This window comes from Leptomonas pyrrhocoris (genome assembly GCF_001293395.1).
Source record: "Leptomonas pyrrhocoris isolate H10 chromosome Unknown, whole genome shotgun sequence".
Lineage (NCBI taxonomy): Eukaryota > Euglenozoa > Kinetoplastea > Trypanosomatida > Trypanosomatidae > Leptomonas > Leptomonas pyrrhocoris.
This window is the reverse complement of record NW_015438369.1, coordinates 24,315-49,032: the sequence shown is the minus strand read 5'-3', so window position 1 is coordinate 49,032 and position 24,718 is coordinate 24,315. Positions and strand designations below refer to the sequence as shown.

At 58.1% G+C, this 24,718-nt stretch overlaps 11 protein-coding genes across 11 annotated transcripts; all 11 read left to right on the top strand.

The window, feature by feature from the left end:
• Positions 1–389: 389 nt before the first annotated feature.
• ABB37_06076 (hypothetical protein) lies at positions 390–2,630 on the top strand (the record flags this gene model as incomplete). The annotated part of the gene is made up of 1 exon (XM_015804314.1): positions 390–2,630. The coding sequence occupies exon 1, from the start codon at positions 507–509 to the stop codon at positions 2,628–2,630; it is 2,124 nt and encodes a 707-aa protein (XP_015656888.1). The 5' UTR covers positions 390–506.
• Positions 2,631–3,697: 1,067 nt separating this feature from the next.
• ABB37_06075 (putative serine/threonine protein phosphatase type 5) lies at positions 3,698–5,441 on the top strand (the record flags this gene model as incomplete). The annotated part of the gene is made up of 1 exon (XM_015804313.1): positions 3,698–5,441. The coding sequence occupies exon 1, from the start codon at positions 4,032–4,034 to the stop codon at positions 5,439–5,441; it is 1,410 nt and encodes a 469-aa protein (XP_015656887.1). The 5' UTR covers positions 3,698–4,031.
• A 931-nt stretch (positions 5,442–6,372) lies between these two features.
• Positions 6,373–8,906, top strand: ABB37_06074 (hypothetical protein; the record flags this gene model as incomplete). The annotated part of the gene is made up of 1 exon (XM_015804312.1): positions 6,373–8,906. Exon 1 carries the CDS (start codon positions 6,645–6,647, stop codon positions 8,904–8,906), a length of 2,262 nt encoding a protein of 753 aa, XP_015656886.1. The 5' UTR covers positions 6,373–6,644.
• A 902-nt stretch (positions 8,907–9,808) lies between these two features.
• Positions 9,809–10,108, top strand: ABB37_06073 (hypothetical protein; the record flags this gene model as incomplete). Its single annotated transcript, XM_015804311.1, has 1 exon — positions 9,809–10,108. The coding sequence occupies one exon, from the start codon at positions 9,809–9,811 to the stop codon at positions 10,106–10,108; it is 300 nt and encodes a 99-aa protein (XP_015656885.1).
• Positions 10,109–10,716: 608 nt separating this feature from the next.
• On the top strand, positions 10,717–11,322 carry ABB37_06072 (hypothetical protein; the record flags this gene model as incomplete). Its single annotated transcript, XM_015804310.1, has 1 exon — positions 10,717–11,322. One exon carries the CDS (start codon positions 10,717–10,719, stop codon positions 11,320–11,322), a length of 606 nt encoding a protein of 201 aa, XP_015656884.1.
• A 518-nt stretch (positions 11,323–11,840) lies between these two features.
• Positions 11,841–12,365, top strand: ABB37_06071 (hypothetical protein; the record flags this gene model as incomplete). The annotated part of the gene is made up of 1 exon (XM_015804309.1): positions 11,841–12,365. One exon carries the CDS (start codon positions 11,841–11,843, stop codon positions 12,363–12,365), a length of 525 nt encoding a protein of 174 aa, XP_015656883.1.
• A 479-nt stretch (positions 12,366–12,844) lies between these two features.
• On the top strand, positions 12,845–15,169 carry ABB37_06070 (hypothetical protein; the record flags this gene model as incomplete). Its single annotated transcript, XM_015804308.1, has 1 exon — positions 12,845–15,169. The coding sequence occupies exon 1, from the start codon at positions 13,043–13,045 to the stop codon at positions 15,167–15,169; it is 2,127 nt and encodes a 708-aa protein (XP_015656882.1). The 5' UTR covers positions 12,845–13,042.
• Positions 15,170–16,517: 1,348 nt separating this feature from the next.
• ABB37_06069 (hypothetical protein) lies at positions 16,518–17,031 on the top strand (the record flags this gene model as incomplete). Its single annotated transcript, XM_015804307.1, has 1 exon — positions 16,518–17,031. The coding sequence occupies exon 1, from the start codon at positions 16,648–16,650 to the stop codon at positions 17,029–17,031; it is 384 nt and encodes a 127-aa protein (XP_015656881.1). The 5' UTR covers positions 16,518–16,647.
• A 444-nt stretch (positions 17,032–17,475) lies between these two features.
• ABB37_06068 (hypothetical protein) lies at positions 17,476–22,550 on the top strand (the record flags this gene model as incomplete). Its single annotated transcript, XM_015804306.1, has 1 exon — positions 17,476–22,550. Exon 1 carries the CDS (start codon positions 17,985–17,987, stop codon positions 22,548–22,550), a length of 4,566 nt encoding a protein of 1,521 aa, XP_015656880.1. The 5' UTR covers positions 17,476–17,984.
• Positions 22,551–22,895: 345 nt separating this feature from the next.
• Positions 22,896–23,474, top strand: ABB37_06067 (hypothetical protein; the record flags this gene model as incomplete). The annotated part of the gene is made up of 1 exon (XM_015804305.1): positions 22,896–23,474. Exon 1 carries the CDS (start codon positions 23,022–23,024, stop codon positions 23,472–23,474), a length of 453 nt encoding a protein of 150 aa, XP_015656879.1. The 5' UTR covers positions 22,896–23,021.
• Positions 23,475–23,998: 524 nt separating this feature from the next.
• On the top strand, positions 23,999–24,394 carry ABB37_06066 (hypothetical protein; the record flags this gene model as incomplete). Its single annotated transcript, XM_015804304.1, has 1 exon — positions 23,999–24,394. One exon carries the CDS (start codon positions 23,999–24,001, stop codon positions 24,392–24,394), a length of 396 nt encoding a protein of 131 aa, XP_015656878.1.
• Positions 24,395–24,718: the final 324 nt, after the last annotated feature.

Below are 24,718 nucleotides of genomic sequence, written 5' to 3'. Positions count from 1 at the left end.
GACGTTTTCATGTGAAGGACTCACCACTGCTTTCCTGTAGCCTAGCTGCATACTCTTGTCGGAGGTGACTCGCTTCAACAGTCCTTCATCGCCTTTTTATGGTCCTGCAGCCTTCAGTAGTAAAAAGGCTGCGTTGATGAAGAAGGAAGAAAAAAGGATCGTCTTTCCATTCACCGGCTCCGTGTGCGCCTTCCGCGATACGCCCCAACAGCCTCACCACCTCTCTCCTCCGCATCTGCTCTTTTCTTTCCTTTGTTGGTACTTCTACCATTGGATCTTTCCTACCCGGCAATCGAGCCCACTGCACGTTGCGGGTGTGCCCGCGGCACTTCCACTCCTATTTTTTTTCTCCGGTTTCCGTCGCGCATTCGCACCGCCGTTGTTCACAAGCGCTCTGCTGCGTCGACTCCGCTTCGTTCGGTCTCCCCGACGAGCGTTTTCCTTCAGTAATCACGTGTGGTGTTGGTGTGCGGTTCACGCACGCCGAATTTGCTTTGGCCTTCGCGATGCCTGCCATGACGTGGTTCAATCGCCAGTGGCGCTTTGCCTCCGACGACTTCGCCCTCTCCAGCATGCTCTACACAGCGCTGCTGATCGGTAGCGGCGTGATGCTCGCCACCCGCGCCAGCACCTCCTCGGACAACTACCTGAACGGGTGCGATGGCGCCTCGGTGGAGTGGGGCCGCTCCACGATGGGTCTGATGGGTGCCAACTTCGTCTCTGCGGTGCTGTTCCTCTGCACCTGCGCCTTTTGCTTTCGTGGGGGCGTCTTTGAGCTCTCGAAGCGGGAGGCGGTGTCGGTGCTGCTTTACCTTGACACCGTCTGCGTCTGCTGCCTGTGTGTGTTGGCGCTGCTCAGCGCGAAGTACGCCATCTACGACGGTGAGGCGCGACGCTGCCGGCGGGCCTCGACACGGCACATTTTTCGTGGCGCCATCGTGATGGACTTAATCATCTTCGCCGCCTTTGTCGTGTCCATCGCCCTCGCCTACGACCCGAGCGGCACCCACGTCCTGCGGAACAACAGCGACTACGCGAATGTGTGGTGGAAGCGGCTGCGCATTTGCTGTTGTCGGTGCGGTAAGCGGAACGAGACGGAGGACGCGTACAGCGACCTGGCCCAGGTCCTGGCGGCTGCCTTCCGTGGCTACGACATCGTGCCGAGCGACATAGCGGCGGGTATGTTCTTGCTGCATGGCTACCAAGAGCGGTCCCGCCGTCTGCTGTCCGCCAAGGTGCACTACGCGCCGAATCCAAACGGGTACGTGGAGCACGTCTCGTCACAGGCCCGACTGGCGCTGCGGCTGACCCCGCCTCAGGTTGCCTTGGCCCGTGAGCTGCAGTACTACAGTCGCTTCTACATGGCCGCCTACGGCTGGCTGCTTTTCACCTTCCAGCACTGCCTTACGGGTGTGCCGCGGCTGTGCTGCTTTGACCCATGGATGAGCTGTCGCAGTCGCCCGGGCCGGCACGTCGATCAGTGCTGCTACTGCGACGTCACCGCTCTGCTGCACGAGACGATGGTGCCTGAGGAGGACGTGCTGTACACGAACTGGCGCAACAAGGTCTGCCAACCCGTCCACTACGTCGCCTTTGATCGCAGCAGTGACGCGCTCATCATCGCGATCCGTGGCAGCATGTCGCTTCAGGACTGCGTGACGGATTTCGCGGCGACGCCAGAGGTGATTACGTTAGACGGCGCCGAGGAGAAGCACCCTCCGAGTGAGTACTACGTGCACGGTGGCATGCTCCGCAGCGCGCGATTTGTGCTCGAGAACTTGCGCCAGCAAGGCATTCTGCACGTGATCCTGCGTGGACGTTACTCATCGAAGAAGTTGGTGGTGCTGGGCCACTCTCTCGGTGCCGGCGTCGGGCTGATCCTGTCGGCGCTGCTGTGGTCTGATAATCCGTCGCTGCGTGGCCGCCTGCGGTGTTTCGCCTACTCGCCTCCCGGAGGCACGCTGTCACGCGCCGTGATGGAGTACGAGAGCAGCTTCGCCGTTGGCACCTCGCTGGGCTACGATATGGTCCCGCGACTCGCGCAGCACACCTTCGACTCCTTCCGCGAATCTATCTTTGATCTTCTCGCCGCGTCGTCCATGAACAAGAACGTCATCTTCTTCAACGTGCTCCGCACGCACGCCATTGTCAAGCCAATCCACCCGTCGACCGCCGAGCCGGCGCAGGAGCGACATGGGGTGGAGAGCGCCTCCTACCGCGAGTCGCTGCGCTTCTCGCCGTGCGTGCCGAAAAAGGAAACGTTGAAGCTATTCAGCTGCACCACCACCATCCATCTTATGCGAACGGTGCGAGTGAGTCGGTGCACGTGCTGCCCGGCGTGCTGCACCTTCTACACCGACGAGTTTTTTATTCCGGTGATCCGCGGACCCGAGGAGGTGCAGATGCTCATGTCGTCGCCGACGATGTTCACTGATCACTTCCCGGATCGATACTACCGCATCATGAAGAGGGCGCTTGAGCAGCTCAACCGCGGGGAGTTGGATCGCTTTTACGTGGACAGCCTTCCTGAGCCGGACCCGCTGGGCACCGATGTGGCACCGATGGACTTCCAGCCTCTGCGGCCGCATTCAGACGTGCAAAGCCACTCACGACACGGAGCTGAGGTGTAGAGGAGGGGGGGGGGGGAGAGGGGAAATGAACCCCAATTTCAACAGTAGTACTGTCTCGTATTCGACCGGAAAGGGGGGGGGGGGGGCTGTGCAAGCTGTAAGGGCGTGTGCGCATTAAATAAATATATATCCGCTTTCCAGTTCGCAAACCAGCGCGACTCTGGTGGTGGGGCTTTTCCCATTTCTTGACCCCTTCGCTAGAGGGGAGACAGCGTAACAGTTTTGCCATTAGCTGCGGAACGTGCTCTCATGACTTCCCATGTTTACTTTCTGTTTTTGTTGCTGCTGGTTTGTCCGCCGAAGGGCATTGGGGCGGACTTCATTCGCTTGCTTTATATATATATATTTCCTGATTTCTATTACTATGCTGTGTGCTGAGTTTTGATCCGAAGTTTCTTGGCAGTGCCGCTGGCTGCTGAGGGAGAATGCGCTGTGGCGGCCTTTCATCAATGCGGCTGCTGCTTTTGAGGTTTCCGCTCCCTCCTCCTGTTTTGATGGCGCATTCTGCAGTTTTTCTTCTCGCATCTTCGCGTGGGTGCGCGCTGCTTCTTTTCTCTTGTGTTTTTTGTATCTCTATTTGCGTTCTGTCCAGGTCCGCCCCCTTCCCGTGCAGCCTCTCCCCTCCCCCCGCCCCTCACTCCCGTTGACTGCTTTGTTAGCCCCCTTTTTTTTTGCGTTTAATCCCCCTCAGGGCTGCTCTCTCCGCACCTGAGCCAAACCGAATGACCCTTCTCGTGGCCTCATTGTCTGCTCTGCGTTGCCGCCCCTGAAAAGCGAGAACGCTTCGAATACGTGCCGTTCACTGCGTATGCGCTTATTGGTGTTCGTGTAATCCGCGACGCCAAAAGACGACGAACCACGCTATGCTTTTGAACTACGCTTTGCACCGCGGCGACGACACAGACAGTGGCGGCGGCTTCTGTGCCTTCTTCTCTTTATGCCGACAAACCTGAAATGCCTACGAAGTAAATCTCGTCCTCTCCACCTCCTTTTCTGTTCTCCACACCTCGCGCTTTCTTTCTCGCGTTTTACATGCCGCACTTCTCTGTGGATACGGCGTCCATTAAGAGCTGCCACGTAGCGTCACCAAACCCGCTGGGGAGGCAAAGAAGAAAACAAGAAGGAGGAGAAGAGAAGCACGTCCGGCGAACCGCAGTCGACGGCTTCTCTGTGCGTAAACCCCCCCAGTTGATGTGTCCCACCGCAACTGCCACTGCTGCGTGAGTTGACTTGAAACATATCAGCCGCATCGTTTTTCTCCGCTTTAGATAAAGAGAGAGAGAGAGAGAAGGAACCTCGTCCATAAGCACGCCCGAATCTGCTGAAACGATCATTAGTTATTAATTCACCTTTAAAAAAGAGGACAGACAAATTAAAAACCGCAAGTACCCGCCTAGCACAATGCAGGAGTCGGATCGCCTCAAGCAGGAGGGCAACGCCTCTTTCCAGAACAAGAAGTTCCACCACGCCATCGACCTCTACAGCCAAGCCATTGAGGCGTACAAGACGCCGACGCTGCTGTGCAACCGCGCCTTCGCGTACTTGAAAGTGGAGCTCGCCGGTGCGGCGCTCGCGGACGCGCAGAAGGCGATCGAGTTGGAGCCGGGCTTTGTCAAGGCCTATTACCGCAAGGCCTCCGCCCACCTCCTCCTTGGCAAGTTCAAAGACGCACAGAAGGACTTTGCGGTGGTGCTGAAGCTCGTGCCGACCGACAAGGACGCCAAGGAGAAGTACGACCTCTGTGAGAAGGAGCTTAAACGCATTCGGTTTGAAAACGCGATCAAGTCCAAAGAAGGGGAGCCGGTCTCGGTGACGGTGAAGCTCGGCACCGTGTCGCCGCTCTACGACGGCCCCCGCATCGAGAACGACGTCATCACGGTGGAGTTTGTGGAGAGCATGAAGGAACACTTGCGGCTGGAAAAGAAGATCGACCGGCACGATGTCGTCTTTATTTTGCTGCGTGTACTCGCGATTTGCAAGACGTGCCCGAACTTTGTGGACATCACCGTGCCGGACGGCGAGGACATCACCGTGTGCGGCGACACGCACGGCCAGTACTACGACACGCTGAACATCTTCAAGCTGAACGGCAACCCGTCGCCCACAAACCGCTATTTGTTTAACGGCGACTTCGTCGATCGCGGCTCCTACTCCGTGGAGAACGTGCTGGTGCTCTTCGCGTACAAGCTGCTCTACCCGAATCACGTCTTTCTATCTCGCGGCAACCACGAAGGCCTCCCCATGAACCGCGTCTACGGCTTTGAGGGCGAGGTGCGGGCCAAGTATTCTGCGGAGGTCTTCGATTTGTTCTCCGAGGTTTTCAACGCCCTGCCCACCGGCCACATCATAAACAAGCAAGTGTTTGTGGTGCACGGCGGGTTGTACTCAAGCGATGGTGTCACGATTGCGGACTTGCAGAAGCCGAACCGGTTCCGCGAGATCCCCGAGAAGGGCCTCATCTGTGAGAGTCTGTGGGCGGACCCGCAGCCGATGCCGGGGCGGACGCCGAGTAAGCGCGGGGTGGACTGCCCCTCCTTCGGCCCCGATGTGACGGCGAACTTCTTGAAGACGAATGACTTGAGACTGGTGGTGCGCTCGCACGAGGTGAAGGATGAGGGCTACGAGGTGGACCACGACGGCAAGTGCATCACCGTCTTTAGCGCTCCGAACTATTGTGACCAGATGGGGAACAAGGGTGCCTTTATTCGCCTGACGGGTGGGGTGATGGAACCGAAGTACACAACCTTCACGGCGGTGCCGCACCCAGGAAAGCGTCCAATGGCGTACGCCTCTGGCTTTGGTCTGCTGTAGTGCATGCGGAGAGAGGGAGGAAAAGGCGCGTGGAACATGCAAGCACGATGCCCCACGTGCATCTCCGCACGTACATTCCAAAGAAACAGCGGTGTAAACAGCGCTGCGTGTTGCTCGTCTTCTTTCCGTTTTGTTGACGGCGAAAAGATGCGGCAGTATACCAAACATGTGTGGGCGTAGTTGGTGGTTTTTCTTTTTAACTATCTTTTGTTGTTGGGGTAGTGGGTCTGTTGCGGAGGATGTCAGCTGCGATCTTCTTCGATGCCGTTTTTTTTCCCTTTTTGTTGTTCTCAACTGTGTGTTTTCCTTTTTTTAATTAAGTTTTCTCCTCCAACAGACGTTCTCACTTTACCCCACTGACGCTCGTTTAACGCAACATGAACTCTTCTACTTGCTTCACTTAACTAGATAAACGCACTTTATTAACCGTGCTGCGCTAATGCACTAACATGTCTGTATTGCATGGCATGGGGAGAGATGTCTCACCACCAGAAAGAAAGAAGAAGAAGGAAATAGAAAAAGAGAGGTGCCGTTTTACGAAGCTGCTGATGTGCCGCATGCGCTTGGATATGGTCAGTCTGTGCAGTAGACTTCACAGACGGACCATATGTTGTGCATTTCATCTTCTTCTTCGCACTGGGCGAAGACGATTAGCGCAAAGCGGCGTCTTTTGTGTTCCGCCGTTTCCTTTCTACCGTTATGGGCGGTTCGCTGCGTTCGTGTTTCGATGCAAAAGGAAGGAAGTTGAAGGATGCGCAGACGTGGAGGGCGCGCGAATGCCGTGTGTACGTTCGCGCGGTCACAACGGAGCCCGGCCGCTTTCGTCTTCTGTAGTGTTCTCTTTTACTGAACTTCACCTCTTCTGTTTCCTTTTGTTTTTCCTCCCACTGCGTTGTCCGTTCGTCTCCGCCACTCGAACTTCACGCACACAGCGCATCCCTGTGCCTTTTCTTTCACCGGTGCCGTTCTACGCAACGCTCCTTCTTACCCGTTCTCGATGAACCGTAGTCGCTTGTGGGGTGACACAGTCTTTGCATCTTTGTATGTGTTTCGTAGGCGCGTTATTTGACTTACCAAAGCCTGCCTCTTATTTTGTTTTGTTTTCCTCTTCCCTTGAAAACTTCACTGCCGCTAACTCACACTTCTCCTCCTCCGCGACTTGATTTCCTCCTTTTTCTGTGTATATTCCGTTTGATCGCCGTGATGGGAGCCTTGCTGCTCGACCGCGCTCGTGCCGCCAACGTGCGGAAGATTCGTGCATGTCTTATGTTTGGTGCGTATATGTGCCTCATCGCCGCTGCACTCTGCGCGAACGGTGTGATGAGCCAGAAGGACGCGACAGATGCCGCGAAGAAGAAGCTGGAGAATGAGCGTTGGAAGCAGACGAAGCGCGTCTACTCGCTTCTCGACCACTGTCTGCGCATCTGCATGTTTGCTTTTCTCTCCGCCGTCTTCGCCGGCCTTACACTGGGCGTGATGTGCGCCAACACCTTCACGCTGGAGATCATCGCAGAGAGCGGGCCGCTGCCGGACTGCACGTACGCCGCAACGGTGCTCCCGCTCCGCAAGCAAGGCCACAAAACGCTCTGCACCTTGATCATCACCAATATGCTGTGCAACGTGCTTATTGTGCAGGAGTTCAGCGAAGTGTTTGACGTGATTGAGGCGATCCAGACGCGCGGCTCGTCTACGCACGTGGTGGACGACAGCGGCTCCGCGCTTTACAAGTTCATCGTCAGCACCTTCATTATTGTGGTCTTCGCTGAGATCTTGCCCATGTCGATCTGCCGCTCCAAGCACTCGCTGCGTGTCGCCGCGGCGGGGTCGATCTTCGTGAAGGTGGCAATGATTCTCACCTACCCGATCTCCGCCTCCCTGGGCTGGTTCCTCGACAAGGTCGTCGGCTCGGAGGAGACCGGCCTGCTGTACGACAAGAAGGAGCTGCGCAAGCTGATGGTGATGCACTACGAGCGGGAGGGGCTGAGCGACGCAAACATGGCCACCTCGGAGTTGAACCTGATGCTGGCGACCATGGACTTCCACGAGCGCAAAGTGTGCGACATCATGACCCCGCTGGCGGAGATGACCTACGTGCAGGAGACTGACCTCATCACGCCGGACTTCGTGGAGCGGCTGTGGATGTCGGGGCGCTCGCGGGTGCCGGTGGAGTCGGCCCCAGGCGTCTTCGAGCACATCCTCGTTGTGAAGGACTTAATGACAGTCAACGTGTCGAACGAGTTTGCGCCGCTGACGGTGGCGCAGGTGGTGAAGGCGAAGGACCGCCTCTTCGCGATGGTGTGCTCGAACACGCTGCTGCCGTCGATGCTGAAGTTTTTTCTCGAGGCGCAGACGCACATGGCGGTGGTGTTTGAGGAGGTGACGAACGCGTCAGGGGCGACGGTGGGGCCGTGCTTTGTGACGGACTTCGACCTCGCTCACCGGACCTCCGCGCCGCACCGCAGCTTTGGCGGAACCGCACCGAAGATCATCGGCATCGTGACGCTGGAGGACGTCGTCGAGGAGCTCATTTCGGCGGAGATTTACGACGAGTACGACCGCTACGAGCCGGTCGAGCACGCCACTCGGTACAACTCGCTGGATATTCCCGGGAATGGGAGGCACCCGCACCAGCTGAACGTGCCGCGGGAGCCGGAGAAGCCACCGCGAGTGAACTTCTACTCCTACCTCACCCACCCAACGGAGGAGATCCCGCTGACAGAGGCGCAGGTGTGGGCCGTTGCTTACTTTCTGAACCGCGCCGTGGAGTGCTTCTACGCGTGGCAGCCGCCCTTCATCAAGCTGCTGCTGGACGAGTGCAAGGACATTCAAATCTTGAGTCCGCCGGAGAGGCAGGCGAACAGCGTGACCGAGGCGCCGCTGAGGACCCCGCTGGAGCCTTCCATGGACACGACCCACAGCGCCGCCAGCTCCTTCTACGGTGGACGCGGCAGCAGCTTCGCGGCGCCGTCCCTCTACCGCGGCGACCACAGGCAGTTCATCAACGCCGCAGCGGACGAGTCGCACATTTTATACAAGCGCGGCATCCGCACCGATAAGTTCCTCCTCGTGCTCGGCGGCCGCGTCGAACTCCTCGTCGGCTCGGAGAACTTCCGCTCGAAGCTGCAGAGCTTCAACTACATCGGCGAGGAGGCCCTCACGATGCCGTTCTTTGTGCCGGACTTCAGCGCTATCGTCACCGCCGCGGCGCGTGTCTACTGCATTCCGAAGGAGCTGTATGAGAAGTACTTGTCCTACCAGACGATTAGTCGCCATCGCAACAACAACGTCCGCATCCTCGGCCCCGGTTCACCCCTCACGATTCGTCTCTCACCGGCACGCAGCACCTTTAACCCGTCGCCGGCCCCTGAGAAGGAGAGTCTTCTGGGCTCTCAATCGGAGGGCAGCCATCACCACAGTCCGCGAGGGCAGCCGTACGGCACCTTCAGCTCGAAGAAGACGTCGTAGGGAAGTAAAGTAATAATAGGGAAAAACATCGTCAGTGTGTGCAGCGATAACAATGAATTATAATCGGAGAGGATGAGACACTCACCGTGTCGACCGCGGTAGACATGCGTGCGCGCTAAACGATAACATGCGTAATTTGGAATTCTAAAAATAAAGCCAAACAGCAACTTAAAAAACGCTCTGTAATGATGGCCGCGATGAGGGATTTTAGTGCACCAGAACTGATGTTTGTTTTAATATATATTTGCTTTAAAGCATTTATGTGTGTGTGTGTGTGTGTCGGTATGTGCGAGGGGTTGGATTTTTTTTAAATTTTCTTTTCTCAAACTGTTGCTCTCTCTTTCTTTCTTTTTTTGATAGTTTACGAAAAAAATGGAGTGATGAAAAGAGTAAGAATGATACGAGGAGGATGAGGAACAATGGCTCCGACGTTTGCTGATGACATGATTTCTACCTCTACTACTCTCCCTCGCTCTTCTCCTTCGCCTTATCTTTGGGACTTGCAGAATCAAAGTTCTCACACAACTTTTGAGTTTTTTCTTTTCCACCCACCCACCCCCGTGGTTGCCCACCACGACCGGGATCCTTGGGTTTAACCAATTCAAGTACCCTTGTTTGCCACTTCGTTAGTAGTGCTACCTATTAGAAATGGAAAAAGAGGAAATCGCCAAGTCCAGTGCACCATCGTCCCCTGACGTTGTAGGGAGTAAGTTTGGCAGCGGGACGCTGCGCGGGGTGAATAGATAATGCGTTTGAGGCCCATCGCGAGTTTGGAGGGTGGAATCAGGTCTCAGCTAATGCATCTCTCTCGGACTCTTTGCACCTCTCGATTCTTCTATTCGTTGTTGGAGGCGGAAGGCGGGTCATGCAAGACAGAAGTCTGAGTGCTATCTGCGTCTTCTATGCTGTCTGACATTGTGGGCCGAGGAGTGCCGATGACAAGAGCTCGTGATAGTTGCGTTGAGAACGTTTCTTTCTTCTGTTTTTTTTTGTTAAACTCTCGGCGACACCGCGTTGACCTGTACTGCTATGCATTGCTTTGTTTTTCTTCTCTTTTTTTTGCAACCGTATTGCTCTCTGTTTTCTCATTTTCTAAAAAAGAAAAGGTCGAGTTGCAGCGCCGACACACGTTTACTCTCACAGATAGCAACTCCTTTGTTCACATATATATGTATTTAAATGTTTTGTCGCACGCTTATTAAAGGGATGGCGTGGGGGTGCTGCCGTGGCTGTATCGCTGTGTCGTTGAAACTGTTTCTTTGTTTTCTCTTTCACTCTCTCTCTCTCTCACTCACTCTTTCTGTTTGTCCTTAAAGTGTCGTTGCCGTTAATGATAAGTGTTTTCTTTTCGTTTTTTTCTCTATTGCCGACGTTGCTTCCTGTGGCGTAACCTCCACGCGGAAGCAACGCAGAAAGGAAAGAGTAAATAAAACACAGGGGCACCGTAAGAACATCCATGACGGAACGAACGAACACAAGAGGACCTCATATTCGTGTCGGGTGGAAGCCCACTCGACAGTGGTTGTGGCGTGTCGAGCGAGGTCCTCCTCGTGGCCGATTGGCTCTCCGCTATGCTCTCCCTGGTAATGACATCGATCTTCCCCTTCCTTCTCTCTCTCTTTCTCCATTCTCGTTGCTCACGGCTTGCACAGCGACTAAACACACTGGTGCTCCTTCGCAGTTCCTCTTGTGTCTTCTCGTATGTTCTTCACTCACGCCTCAGTCCCCTCCTAGCACGGGCACCGCCACTACCGGCGCCCCCCGCCTCGCACGACCTTTCCGGACGTCCCACCGCAGCGCTTTTTAGGGGATGGCAAACATCGAGGAGGAATACAAAGCCAAAAACTGGGAAGGCCTCCGCACTCCGGCGCTCCAGCGGGCGCGCCAGAACAACGTCACGTCGATTGAGCGTCTGCTCTTATCGGTGTGCCTTTTCGACGACGACGTTGAAAAGGCAGCCTTCTTTCTCTGTCACTACATGTTGACAGTGCCGTCCGGGCAGGCCATCACGTACCGCAACGTGGCCTCGCTCCAGCGTTTGGCTCCCGCCGCACGCCGCCACGTTGCAGAGGTGGTCTGGTACCCCGTCAAAGGGCACGACATGCACACGCTCCTCATGCGCGGCGCGCAGACTAAACACCTTGTTGGCGGGGCTGCGGACTTCGTTGGCGCCTTGGCTCTCCAAGGCGAAACCCTCGTTGGTGGTGAGTACAGAGCACCGGTGATCGACGCGGTGGGCAACGTGGTGGCCCACGTGGATCTCTCGGACCTTGAGGCTTTCCTCAGTGGCGTCCAGGCTACGGGTGCGCAGCGCTACCGCACGGTAGAGGCGAAGCTGGCCTCCCTGGTCACTGCTGCGAAGTCCAAGCAGCGCCGGCAACGCCTCTCTCACTGGGATACGCAAAACTACCGCTAATGTCATTACCGCAGAAGGGTGGAGTGCCCTGTCCAACCCGCCTCGGGGTAGGTGCAGGCCGACCGTGCCCTGCCGTCTCGTTAAAGGAGTCGGTGGGGTGAGGCGACGTTGCGGTACGTGATGGCCTGCCCGGACGGCACTGTCAACATGTAATGACAGAGAAAGAAGGCTGCCTTTTCAACGTCGTCGTCGAAAAGGAACACCGATAAGAGCAGACGCTCAATCGACGTGACGTTGTTCTGGCGCGCCCGCTGGAGCGCCGGAGTGCGGAGGCCTTCCCAGTTTTTGGCTTTGTATTCCTCCTCGATGTTTGCCATCCCCTAAAAAGCGCTGCGGTGGGACGTGTGGAAAGCGAATTCGGTTTCGGCAGGTGGTTGGAGGGCATCGTTGGGATGCGGAGATCCCGCACCTGAGTGGTTCTGATCAGCGCGCGTTGGTGGAAAACTGTTCTTGTATAATCGCGCAACCAATTGGCGCGACTTACGAGGACTCCGACTACGACACCACCATCATCACGGATGCTTCGGCGTCGCGCTGGCGAGCGATTGCGCGCTGGCGTGACGGCACTGTCCGCGCCTTCCAGAGTCGTTGGACACACGACCTCAGCGTGCGCGGTGTCACGAACAGCCGCGGTTCTCAAATGCCTCTCAACGCACGATTCTCGGCCAACGCAGCGCCGCATGCCGCCCTTGTATTTCTGCAGTACATCCTTGCTAACCTTTCCGGGCACGGTGTCCCGCGTCGCCACGGTGACGGACCACTACCCGATCGCCTTTGCACAGAGAGGAGAGAACGGATTTCGCGGCATCGGCCGTGGCCAGTATCTCAATCACCTGTACGCTTTGACCAACGACCTGTTCTTTAATCGGGACATCACCGTCGTCTTCTTTTACATTCTCGGGAGCCTCAACCCGGCGGATTCGTTGTGCCGCAACTTTGGGGATGATGTGGATGATGGGAGAGTGGTGGCGCGTGTAGCAGAGGGAAGGCCTATCCTCAGGTTGATGAACACGTCCTGCCCGCTGTGTCCGAGACATTCGTGAACTATGGGTTAGCAAGTCTTGCCACTGGAAATGAGCAATGTAATGGCGACGGATATGTGGGACTCTGGAAGAAGCCAGCGAAGCAGGTGCCACCAGTGCATAGAACAGATCCTTCTCCTCCCCGCCTCCCCCGCCTCCCCTCCCTCTTCAGTTTAGGCGGCAATGGTCGGTGGTAGGATTGTTTCTCCGCACTATGGCTGAGTGTTCATCAAGTCAATGAGTGTGTATGTGCGTTCTCAAATACGTGTTTCTTCCAAGCGCAAAGCTACTACTCCTCCAATAACCGAAAATGGAGACGGTCTCGTTGCGCATCTGGACTTCTCAAACGAGTGCGTGAGCTTTTCCGCGAAGGCATCTCTGCTCGGAGCCGCACGATGACGTCGACACCGCTTTGTCTGCTGCACATTCTTTTCGTTCCCCGCTCCCTCCTTTCTCTTCGCCTCGTTACACCTTTTTGGGTTTATCGATTCACGCGTTCAGATTTCGTACCCTTCAAACTGCGTAGCGCCTCAACGCGTCTGCCCTTTTCTTTCTGTATTCAACTTTGTTTTTCTTTTCGTTCGTGAGTGATTCGACTTTTAATGAGAAACGTCGTCTTGCCTTTTCCCACGCTGACCGCTAAAGAGCACCGTCCATGGCAACTGCTGCTCACCGCTGCTGTGCTGGCGCATGTCGCGATGGGGGCGACCAAGACTAACGAACCGACCGGCTACGCGGCGTGGCCCATGTGGGTGCTCGTGGTCTTCTGCCTCTGCACCGTGGTGCTGTCCGCCATGTACTGCGGTCTGACGATTGGCTTGCTGGGGATGGAAACGATTTACCTCGAGATCATCGCCGACGCCGGCCGAGAGCCAGATAAGACCTACGCCCAGCGAATTCTACCCGTGCGCAAGCTCGGCCATCAGCTGCTGGCGACGCTACTGCTGGGTAACATGCTCACCCTCGTCCTGACCTCGCAGCTCGTGGCGGCGATTGTGCAGGGCAGCGAGATCGTGAATTTTATAGCGGGCACGCTGGTGGTGCTGATCTTTGGGGAGATTCTCCCGATGAGCTTCTGCAATAACCAAAACAACGCCCTCTTCGCCGGCTCGACGAGTCTGCCGGCGCTGAAGGTGTCTCTCCTTTTGTTGTGGCCCATCGCGAAGCCGCTCGGTCTTATGCTGGACTGCATGGTGGGCCACGACGCCGGCCAGATCTACGACCGCAACGAACTGAAGAAGCTCATTCGCGTGCACTGCGAGAAGTTCCCCGATAAGTCAGGAATCGACGTGGATCAGGTGCGCATGATGCTGAGCGCGATGGACATGAACGAGGTCACCGTAGATGCGGCCATGACGCCGATGTCGAAGGCGGTGATGTTGGAGGCGGAGGCCATGCTCGACACCGCGCTCGAGCGCCGGCTCTGGGAGTACGGCATCTCCCGCATTCCGGTCTACCAAGGCGCCCGCGAGAACATCATCGGGGTGCTCTATGTGAAGGACCTCGTCGACAACTCCTACCTCGGGCGCGACAACGACGCGACAGTGCGAGACTTTATCGTGCGGCATCCACGCGATGTGCTGGTGGTGCGGGCAGACACACTGCTGCAGGACATGCTTTACATCTTCGAGCACCACCACACACAGCTCGTCTTTGTGGAGCCGTCGCCGCCCGGCACGGCTCGCGGGGGCCTCGGCAGCAACGAGGAGAAGCGGTCCGTGGCATCCCCGCCTGCAGCGCGCCGCCGCGGTGATGCTCACCACACCGCCTCAACAGAGGAAAGCAACGGGGAGAGCAACAACAACGGAGATGAAGAAGAAAAGGAGAGCCGTGGGCGCGGCTCTTCGCTGGACGGCGCTTCCTGTCCCCGACATCGCCGAGCCCACAGCCAAAAGGATGCGGGTGGGCCAGAGGGGAACGCCACCCCTGCCGGGGCGTCGGTGATTACACCCATGGCGCTGCTGTCCGACGGGACGGAGCGGCGTGCCTTCGTCGGCATCGTGACGCTGGAGGACGTGATTGAGGAACTGATCGGCTCGGAGATCTACGACGAGGACGAGTGCTCCCTCACCGATGACCCGGATGAGGAGATGTTTGAGACGGGGGCGCTGGAGCCGGCTCCTACGCGGCCCCCGCGCGTCAACTTCTACTCGTACGGTGTGCAGTGCGGCTCTGACGGCGCAGAGAACCGCCTTCTCGACGACCAACTCTGGGCTCTTGCCTCGTACCTCACCCGTGCCTACGTCTTCTTCGCCACGTGGAGCGTCCCACACGTGAAGTTTCTGCTGGATCAAATCGGCGACTGCATCGTGTACGTCGAGGAAAAAAAGGCGGAGGGCGACGAACAACAAAACCGCAGTTCAGCGGCCCTTACCACGGCGATGCAGCGCGACATCAACACGATCGAGCCGGCGCGTGTTCTGTACCGCGCTGGGCAGCCTTCCACCGCCTTCACGTTGCTGCTCAGCGGCGGTGTGGCAGTGAGTGTCGGCCAAGAGAAGATCACGACGGAGTTACGCTCCTTTTCGGACCTCGGCGACGAGGTGTTGATGTCGGACACACCCTTTCAGCCCGATTACACCGCCGTGGTGTCGCGCACGAGCCGATTTATACGCATTACGCAGCAAGATATTGCCTCCACGGAACGAAAGCTGAACGAGCTGCGTGCGCGGCGTCGTCAGAAGCCGGTGCGTCTCTCACCTGCTTCCAAGACGGAGGTGGAGGTGCCGACCTTTACTCCTCCCGCGGCGTCGTCAACGCCGGCTACGAAGGCGCACAAGACCAGCACAATGCGTGGGGAAGATAAGCGCGTTGTTATCGAGTGATCCACAGAACTATTCCCGTCGCATCGGCCTTTTCTCTCTGTGTATCGAGGGAGGGAGCTTCTTATCGCAAAGTTTGCCGGAGTGGCAGCTGAAAAACACACGGATGAGGCTTTTACTCCTTATTTTTGTTTGAAGGCTGTGAAAAGGTAATTTAATTTGTCGGCGCTCAATGCATTCCCTTTCATTTTCACTTGTGAGTTGTCGCTTTCCCTCAGCAGCTCACTTTACCCCCCCCCCCTTCCGGGTGTATTTATCTGCGTCGGTGGCGCATCGTACTCTTTCTGTTGTTGTTCCTTTTTTTTGTTCTCTCTCTCTTTGCTGGCGGAGTGTCGACGATGAGCCAGTTCTAACGCCTGCGCAGTGGAGGCGTATTATTATTTAATTCGTTGTTTTTACGTTTCCCTGTTTTCTTTTTTAGTCGTAAGTGGCGGCAACACCTTCCGCTGATAACTAATTCTCTCAGCCTTTTTATTTTCTTCTTCCTTTCATGTTGTGGAGCGTGATGGAGAGTGACGGGTGTACGCGTGCTCGTACGCACTGGGCGGCTCCCACCGTGATTATGGAGGAGGTCCTCTCCGTAGACTATTGCTTTCGTGCTCGCTTCCTCGATGAACTGCGCAGATTCCACCTTAACGGCTTTGATATTAATGATCGTGTTGAGTGCTTGCGTGTTTGAACTCTTTCTGTGTGGTTCATCCCATTTCTGCTTCTTCGAAAAGGTACTCGCACCCACCATAGCGGCAGAGCAGCTTGTAGACGAGCTTTGCTTTTTCTTTTCGCCCCGTATGTTCTGCGTTGGGCACCCCCGCTTCTTAGCGTTGGTGGCGCCGCTGATGCAGCTACGACGGCCGGCGCAACTTGTTGCAGACCCTCGAAGGATGCAACGAGTGCGCGCATAGAGAGACGGCGGCGAGTGTGGGGTGTTGGAGTTGGTAGCTGGGAAGGCGCGTGCCTGCGCATCTTCCCTTTTTTTTGTTTTCCTTTTTCCGGCTTTGTAGACCGACGTTGACAAGCAGCTTTAACCGTAACCTCGAGGAGCAAACAGCAAAACAAAGAACCCCGGAGACTGCAAAAATAATAGGAACTGCAGCAATGGTCTTCTCCACGTCCATCACCGCAAATGGAACTGTTCCGCAGCCCAGTAAACCGCAGCTCATCACCCACGCAGGGAAGTGATCGCAACGAGGAGAGTGGAAGCCCATCATTGTGAGATGCGTGTTGCCCGCCCCTTTGTATAATTGTGCTTCACCCTTTCCTTTTCTCTCTCTCACTTCGATTACTTCAACCGCACCACACGCTCTTCGTCTTTCGTTCTTTTATGCAAATATCACCTGCTGGTACGCGCAAAGACAACAAAGAGGTATTGCGCAACACGGGACTTCGTGGCGACGCTTCGCGGGCACACACCGCTGCTTCGTATCTGCGCTGCCGCTCTTTTTGCGCCTTTTCTTTCAGGTGTGCCCTCGTCGCGGTGCGCAATGGACACGGAGGACGGCGACTTTATTATCTGCGGTGACGGCGGCTCGCCGGAGGACGTCGCCCTCGACACCGTCGTGGGTGTCATTGAAGATTTCATGATTTCCTTCGACAGCGAGCGCGTGTGGGACATGGTTCCGCCGTTCCACCGCACCTCCGACGAGCATGAGCAGCACACGCACTTTCAGACTGTGCTGCAGGCAGTGGAGAAGGAAATGGACGCGTACGTGCTGCAGCAGTGCCCCGACCTCGACAGCGTTGAGGAGGTGGGCGCGCTCTTGCAAAAGCGACACCTCGACATCTCAGATCAAGTGTGGGAGTTTGTGAGTGAGGGCTGCTTCGACTACGAGACCTTTATACAGTTGTGGAAGGAAAACAAGCCGTGATGGTTTGATGATGTGTGGAGGGACGTTGACGAGATGGTCGGCACGACGGCGGATGGCTCGCTGACGGGCTTGCCTCGTGCCTTCATGGCAGCACAGCTGCCCATGCACGCGAGACGGGCTTGTGCCTTGGTATCGTTGTGCTTCTTTCGTGTTTTTAAATGCGTTGGCTTCCTCCGGCAAGGACTAGAGATATTTGACAAAGCACGACAGCTTCTAAGAGAAAGGATCAAGGACTGCGCACGCTGAGACGAGACACTGTGCGTGTTTCGTGTTGCGAGAATACCAGCAGCGACGTTCTCGCCATGATCGCAGCTTTTGGACCCCAACGAGGCGCTCAACGTGTTTTTGGCGGAGAAATCAAAATAATTTAAAATGATGCCAAACTTTTCATTGTCGCAAATCTATCTTTTTCTTGTTTTTTTCTGAACTCTCATTCGTAATCAAGATCAAACCGTGTATATCAGGAGTTTTCCTCTCCTTTCGCTATCATTTTATTCTATCCGCACTGCTGTATACCACTCATATACCGTCCCGTCTTCCAACACATACACACGCACACACATACGTTTCTTCTTGTGCAGCCACGAAGGCGGTACACTCGGTCTTCTGAGTGTGGCTTCTTTTATTTGGTGGGGGGCTGACGCAGTTCACCTTCGTTTTGTTTTTCTTTTTTAAACGACTTTGCCCGTTTACGTTCATCACGGCCTCTTTCTTGGCTATCAAATATATACACATGCACACCGTTTGTCTTCCACCTTTGCGCTCTCTTGTTTTTTAGTGGACTCTGTCACGCGCCGGTATCGTCGTGTGCTTTCATGGGGTTTACGCTGCTCTGCTTGCTGTCTCACGTTTCCCATTTACTTTAGCTTTAGTCTTGCTCTTTTTTTTTCCGTTTGTATATTTTCTCGTACACGATCAACTCGCGAGTTTCTCAAAAGGCTTCTCAACTCCAAATGAGCGCCTCAGCCACGACAACACCGGCCACCGGCGAGCGGTACTCCTTTTTCCGCAGCTACCAGTACATCTGGACGCGACAGCGCCCCGAGCGCACGAGCGACGAGCTGACGGCGCTGCGTCGGCGCGAGGAGACGGCAGAGCACGGCGATGCGGACGTGATGACCTTTGAGGACCGCGTCGCCATCCGCTCCCTGTTTTACGCTGTGGTGGATGATGCGAATCTGCGAAACATTCTTGATGGCACCCTTCTCCCTCCTCCGTACTCCCTGCGCGATTTGCGTGACAAGCGCTGGACAGAGAAGGACGTCAAAGCCATCTGTGGTGTGCTAAACCCTTCTTTGGACCTCTTGGTGGTGAACCTGCCTTTCAACCTTGCCCTCCGCCTCGGTGCCTACGACGCACGGCTGCGTGCGGCGGCGAGGCGTCTCTCGTGGATTCTCGCCGTCCCGTTCTCCCTCGTGGAGCTGAAAGAAAACGCTCTCGCGCAGCTCCGCACCTCCGTCGGCGCAAATGCCGGCAGCGATCTCGCCGCGGACACCGCTAAGCAGGAGCAGGTGCGTAGGAGCAAGGAGGAGCGGAAGCGCAGCTTGTCGCGCATCGCCACGATCGGCGGCTTTGCCGTGTTGGGCGGCGCCGCCCTCGTCGTCACCGGCGGGCTCGCCGCCCCGCTTGTGGGATCAGCCTACGCCGCCCTCGTTGCCGCGACGGCCACCACCCTCGGCGCCATCGGTGCGGTGGGCGGCGCGGTGTTGGGAACCGGAGCGCTGGCCGCCGCCTTTGCGGCGGTTGTCGGCGTCGCGACCCACGCGGCGGCGCTCGCGGCGGTCGTCACGCCCGCACTGACGGCGGCGAACTTGACGGCCATCTTCGGCATCACCGGTGCGTCGCTGAGCGGCTACAAGGCCTTCCGCCGCACCACCGAGTCGGACGTTTTCATGCTGCGCTCCGTCGACGAGGTGGAGGCCTTTCAAAGCGGTGCCGGCTCGGCGGGCGGCGGTGACGACGGGGCTTCCGGTGGAGGTGATGACGGCTGCGAAGATCGCAGCGACGACATGGTGAAGCGACTGGCCTCGTCGAACCAGGCGGTGCAGAGCGGCGGCTCGGTGGGGAGTTCCTGGGACCTGTCCGCCGTGGTCGAAGACAACTCACGGCCCGGCGTCGTTGTACCGGCGCACACCCGCGTCGTCGCCATGGCACACGCGAACAACATCTCCTCCATCCGCCGCCGCCGCCGCCACGTTGTCTTTGCGGTGCAGAACAACCTGGAGGGGTTCGAACTCCGACTGAAAGCCATTAAAGTTCTGTCGGGCCTGTGGGCCATGACCCCTCCTGCACAGATCGCACCGGGGCAGGCAGGCGTCTTCGCCTGCGTCAACCGCTTCGCTCACCCCACCGGCGCCGGCTTCATCGTGTGCTACATCGCGATCCCGGTGCGGACCGCCAAGGCGGCGGCGGCGCTGCGGATTTGGGTGCGTGCAGAGAGGGACTTCCTCGGCGCCTGGGCCCTGTCTGCGGCGTGCGAGACGGCGGAGCAAGACTTCGACCCATCCGCCGCGGAGTACTGGATGGACGAGCACCTCTCCTCCACCGGCGTGACACGCCGCCAGCAGGGGGTTGCACTGGAGGTGCACGTGACCCCGTTCACGTACTTGAAGCTGTACCCGGCGACGGCAGCGGCGAAGGCGCAGGGGCGACTCATCACGTTTCCGGCGATTGAGCTGCCACAGCGACAGATCGAGTACGGCCACGACGTGAAGCAACGCCGCAAACTTGGCGTGTCCGTCGTGAACCGTTCCATCCACACCGTACAAGTGCGTGACTTTGCGATGGTAAACGGCGAACAGTGGTCGCAGACGGCGTCGCCCATGACGGTCCACCCTGCCGAGGCGTCTCTCACGTACTTCACGAACAGCGGCTGGAGTCTCGAGGGGGCAGAGGGGTACTACATTCTGGAGGTGGTGAACAACTACCGGGAGCCCGTCACCCCCAAGTACTACGTGCGGGTGCAGTTTGAGGTGAGTTCGCTCAACAACATCAACGTCGCCTTCGCCTCCGCGTACAACATAGGAGAGATAAAAACGCAGCCGATGAAGCCGGCGGCTCCCAGCAGTCTGCAGTTTAACGTGGAGCTGCCCGCTGGCCTTTTTCTCACTGCGATCTGCATCATTGACCCCTCGCAGTACACGCTGCAGGTCATCGTTCAGGACTTCGTGGAGAGGCCCAGTGGAGCATCACTGCTGGAGAGCGAGAAGACCACCTTGTCCATCGGTATCAGCGGCTACTCCGCCGTCTTCGACCCACGTCGGCCGGTGCGAGATCAGCAAGTTGGTCTCTGGCAGCCGGTGCTGCGCCGCAGTGAGCTGCTGGGCCCCACGGAGGCGTACTGTCTGCACTGGGAAGACGAGTACCTCATGCGGTTCGGCGAGTCCATTCACGTGAACCTGCACGTCGCCGACACCGTCACGAAGAAGGCCATTGGCAAGGTGAAGAAGACAGTGAAGAAGGCGCTGACACAGGGGGCCCTCTTCACCGGTATGCACGCCTTCGCCTCCTTCATGGGGGCCTTCGAGCTGCCCCTCTACGCCGTCTGGGCCACCGACATCATCGACAACAACTTCGCGACGCTTTCCAACCGATCGACGTACGCGGGGAAGGACCTGGCGGCTGTGCTGCTGGACCCGCAGCGCGGCAACCGACCCGTGACGCTGGTCGGCTTCAGCTTCGGTGCGCGTGTGATCGTGGAGTGTCTGCGGGAGCTCGAGAAGGTGCGGGCGTACCACATAGTGGAAAACGCCTACTTGCTGGGCAGCACCTGCAGCTCCGACCCCGAACTGTGGTGGCTGCTGCGGCGTGTCGTGGCCGGCCGCCTCATCAACGTCTACACCCGTCAGGACTGGATGCTGTGGACGATGTACCGCCTCAACAAGACGGACCTGAAGCCCATGGCCGGTATCAACCCGGTGAACGTGCCGGGCGTGGAGAACATCGACGTCACGCCTCTCATCTCCGGCCACGGCGACTACGCAGCGAACCTGCTGCCGGTGCTGGCCGCCATTCCCGCCGAACCCACGCCGGCCACGTGGAGTCCGCAGCAGCACAGCGGGTCACCAGGTGTCACAGTGGCGCTGAAAAGCTGCGATTCGACCGTCGCCGCCGTGCGCAACTCGCTTCACTCCTACCTCACCTCTACCCCATACATGGCGGTGGGCTTGAAGAATTGTCTCTTGACGGACATCGCGCTCTACGAGCCGCAGATTGAGCTGTTGAGTGTGCAGCTCTACGGCTGCTTCTTTGACTTTATGCCACCACCGTTGACGAAGGCCGGCATGGCGTCCGTCGCGGGCCTGCTCGGCGAGTCAGAGACGGACATGGGGGCGGTGGTGGCCTTCCGCGTCAAGCTGCCGCCCGCCGCGCCGCGTGACCTGCTCGTGCTGCTGCTGCTCTCCAGCACGCCTGACGGGGACGTGCAGATGTGTGTGCAGCCGAACCTGGTGGAGCGACGCGCCGCGTCGACCGAGCCGCCCACCGAGGCGTACGGGCGGCTGTGCACGATTGCGGCGGAGACGTGCCGCGACCTCGAAGACGTGCGTCGGATGTGCCGGCTGCACGGCGTGGACTGGGAGTCGCAGGGCAGCACGCCGTACCGGCTGATGGTTCCGGTGGCACTGCCCGACACCGCGACCGACAAACACCGCACCGGGAGCGTCCGTCTGGAGCTGACGCGCACCGACGTCGGCGCGGCCACGCTGACGTTTCTCGGTCTCTTCACCGCGGGCAGCACGCAGCTGCAGCAGGAGCAATTCGACGAACGGCAGTTCAAATCGGGCTTCGCGGCTCTCCAAAGCGCCCGCCAAAACGGAAGTGACGGTGGACTGGGCGGCTGGAACGGGCTGCAGATGCCGGTTGTGGCGGACACGCACAGCACGGACCACATGCAGTCTCAGCTGCGCTCCATTGCGGCAAAGCTGCAGGACCCCGACAAGCGTCCCTCGACCTCCACCACACCCTTCGTGCTCGTCAACTGTGGGACGACGCCGTTGTACTTTTGTGAATCCTTCTACGACGATAACGTCTCCATCGATGGTGACTCGCAGGACGCTCCTTCGTATGATGCCCTGCGAGCGCCGCGGTGGTCGCGGTTTCCGCCGCCAGAGATTCCGCCCAACGGCTTTGCGGTGCCACTGCTCGTGAAAGGCGACGCCGCAATGGACGCCATCGGTGACGTGCGCCAAACTCTGCCGACGATCCGCTACGAGACGAACAGAGGCGAGTGTGGATTTGACATCGACTTTTCGTCCACCACGCCGACGTCGGAAGCCACCACAACGGAGGCGGCGGCGGCGACCGTGCGAGACAGCGGTGGCGATGCGCGGTGCACCGTCGTGAGCGGCCGTCCAGCGGTGGGCGAGGTGTCCGTCTTCCACTCCGACATCGGCGGCGTCGGCTTCGTCATGGTCATGATGACGCCCCGCTCCATCAGCGAGACGGACAGCGGCGACGACGGCGCAGAGGGCGCAACGGTGCAGTCGCGGTTGCGCGATCGCGGCTGGTACGTGGTGTAGTTCGTGAGTGTGGCTATCCTTGTGGTTCGCGACGCGTGTGTGTGTGTGAGCAACGTGAGGAGTCTGCAGCGCCGCTCTCCTGGTTTCTGTTCTCCTATACACACCAACAAAAGTGCCAGGCACACGTATATGTCTATTCCGTGTCCGCCTAACTCGGGGTGGTCATAGCGGGAAGGCCAAACACGGCCTTCGTCATTTGGGTGTGCAAAACAGATGCGGCATGGTCCGTAAGTGTTTTTTGGTATTTCTCCACCCCATCGTTGTTGGTGTTCCACGAGTTGGCTGTCTATTAGTTGATTCTCGCCCCCCCCCCTCTCTCTCGCTCCCTCGCCTTTCCTGGCCGCAGCTCTTCTCAAAAGGGCGTACATTTTTGTCCCTCTGACTCGGTGTGCCCCAACGAGTGGCTCTCGCGTGGCCTCATCCACGCCCTTTGATTATTGGAAGGAGTCACACGCCTCCACTGTTGTTCTCATGCATTTCCTTACCTGTGATAAGGACTGCACGCTGGTGGAGTTCGCACGCGTGCACAACGTCCATCACCGCGACCTTTGGCTTCCCTTGGAGGCGGCTCTGCCCCGTCGTGCCGGTCCGCACACCCTCGTCACGGTCGGCGCCAATACCGCCATGGCGCTGTGGGACGGCTCCACCAACTCCCTTTCCTTCGATAAGCGCAGCATCTGCGTGAAACTGCAGGTGGCCGACGCCCTGTCGTGCGAGCACACCTCGGTGCACATCGACCCCTCCGCCACACCCCGTGGCTGCACCGTCTTCGTGCGGTGGGATCGCAAGGGCGTGAAGCTGCTCCACCCCCCGACACAGGTGCTGCACTGCAGCGCGGAAAAGGAACAGCTGCGGTCGTCGTCGCGTAGCACCGTCGCCGGTGCGAAGCACAGCCGAGCGAACGACGACGGGAGGGCAGCGTAGACGCCTCTTCCCTGGCTGACACTGTACGCGGCAAGCAGCGGCGCATCTCATTGCTGCAGCGCAGCACCGAGGATCTGCAGCGGCGCTTTGCTGCTGCTGTCCAGTTGCAGGGCCATCCGCTGAACCCGCGCTCGCTACACATTCTCTCGTCGACCCTGTCGAACATCCGCCACCGCTCCTCGCAACCACCGCTACACTTCGTTGTACCTGCCGAGGCGGAGTCGTTGGGGGCGGGTGGAGTGCGGTGGGCCCGGTCGAATCGCCGCATCCTCTCCCGCGTGTTTCGCGGGTCGTCGTCGGAGGAGCGCTCCGAGGCCAGTAAGTACAGCGACGGCTCTCGGCAGGTTCGTTTCTACTTCATCGAGGACGTTTTGCTACGTCGCCCGCTCGCGTGGGCAGCGCAGGCGCGAAAAGAAGAACTGAGCACCGAGACAGCAGCGAACGCAGCGGAGGACGCCGCCTCGCCATCGCCGATTCCTTCTGACGAGGTGGAGTTTCTTTTGAAGGATAAAGTGCTACAAGATATGAACAGCTACGCGGATCGCGGCTACCGAATTGTGTGGCTGGAGCACTACCCCGTTCTGCACCACGCAAGCCTTTTCACCGTTGAGAAGACACTGGCGCCGGTGGTGCGGCTGTGGCGCGAGTGCGGCTCCCACCTCACTGTCACTGTGGTGCTGTCTGCCATGTCGTGCGTCACCGCCACACGTCGACAGGGGATGGAGCTCTCTTTTGTTGTCCCACAGGCCGGTCTGCTGCAGTTCTTTGTGGGCGAGATGAACGTTTCCCTGCAGCCGGACGCGAAAGCAGCATCGATTGTGGGCTGCGGTGCGAGGGGCAGCGCCTTCCTTCACACGATGCACCGCGATTTTGCGGGAAACGCAGGTCTCCCCTACGTTGATATTGCAGACTTGCAGTGACCAACTGCGACGAAGGATCGAACGTCGTGCCAAACTGTCGTTGCGCGCTCTTTCTGTTCCCTGCTGCTGCTCACCGGGGTGCGTCTTCCGCGTTGGCGGCTGCTCTTCGCACGATTCTTCCTTCTGCTTTTGGGTCGCTTGTGTGCTTTCGGCTCTTCACAAATGTCGTTAACAAAACGAAGGTAAACGGAGCTTTCACCCAGGCTTCGCTGAGGACTCTGAGACCTCGACTGCGGCCGGTGCCGGCGAATGGGATTGTGCTTTTCTTTCCCTCCGGTGCCTGATGGCGTGAGGCTGAGAACATGCGATGCAACCCACGTCTGT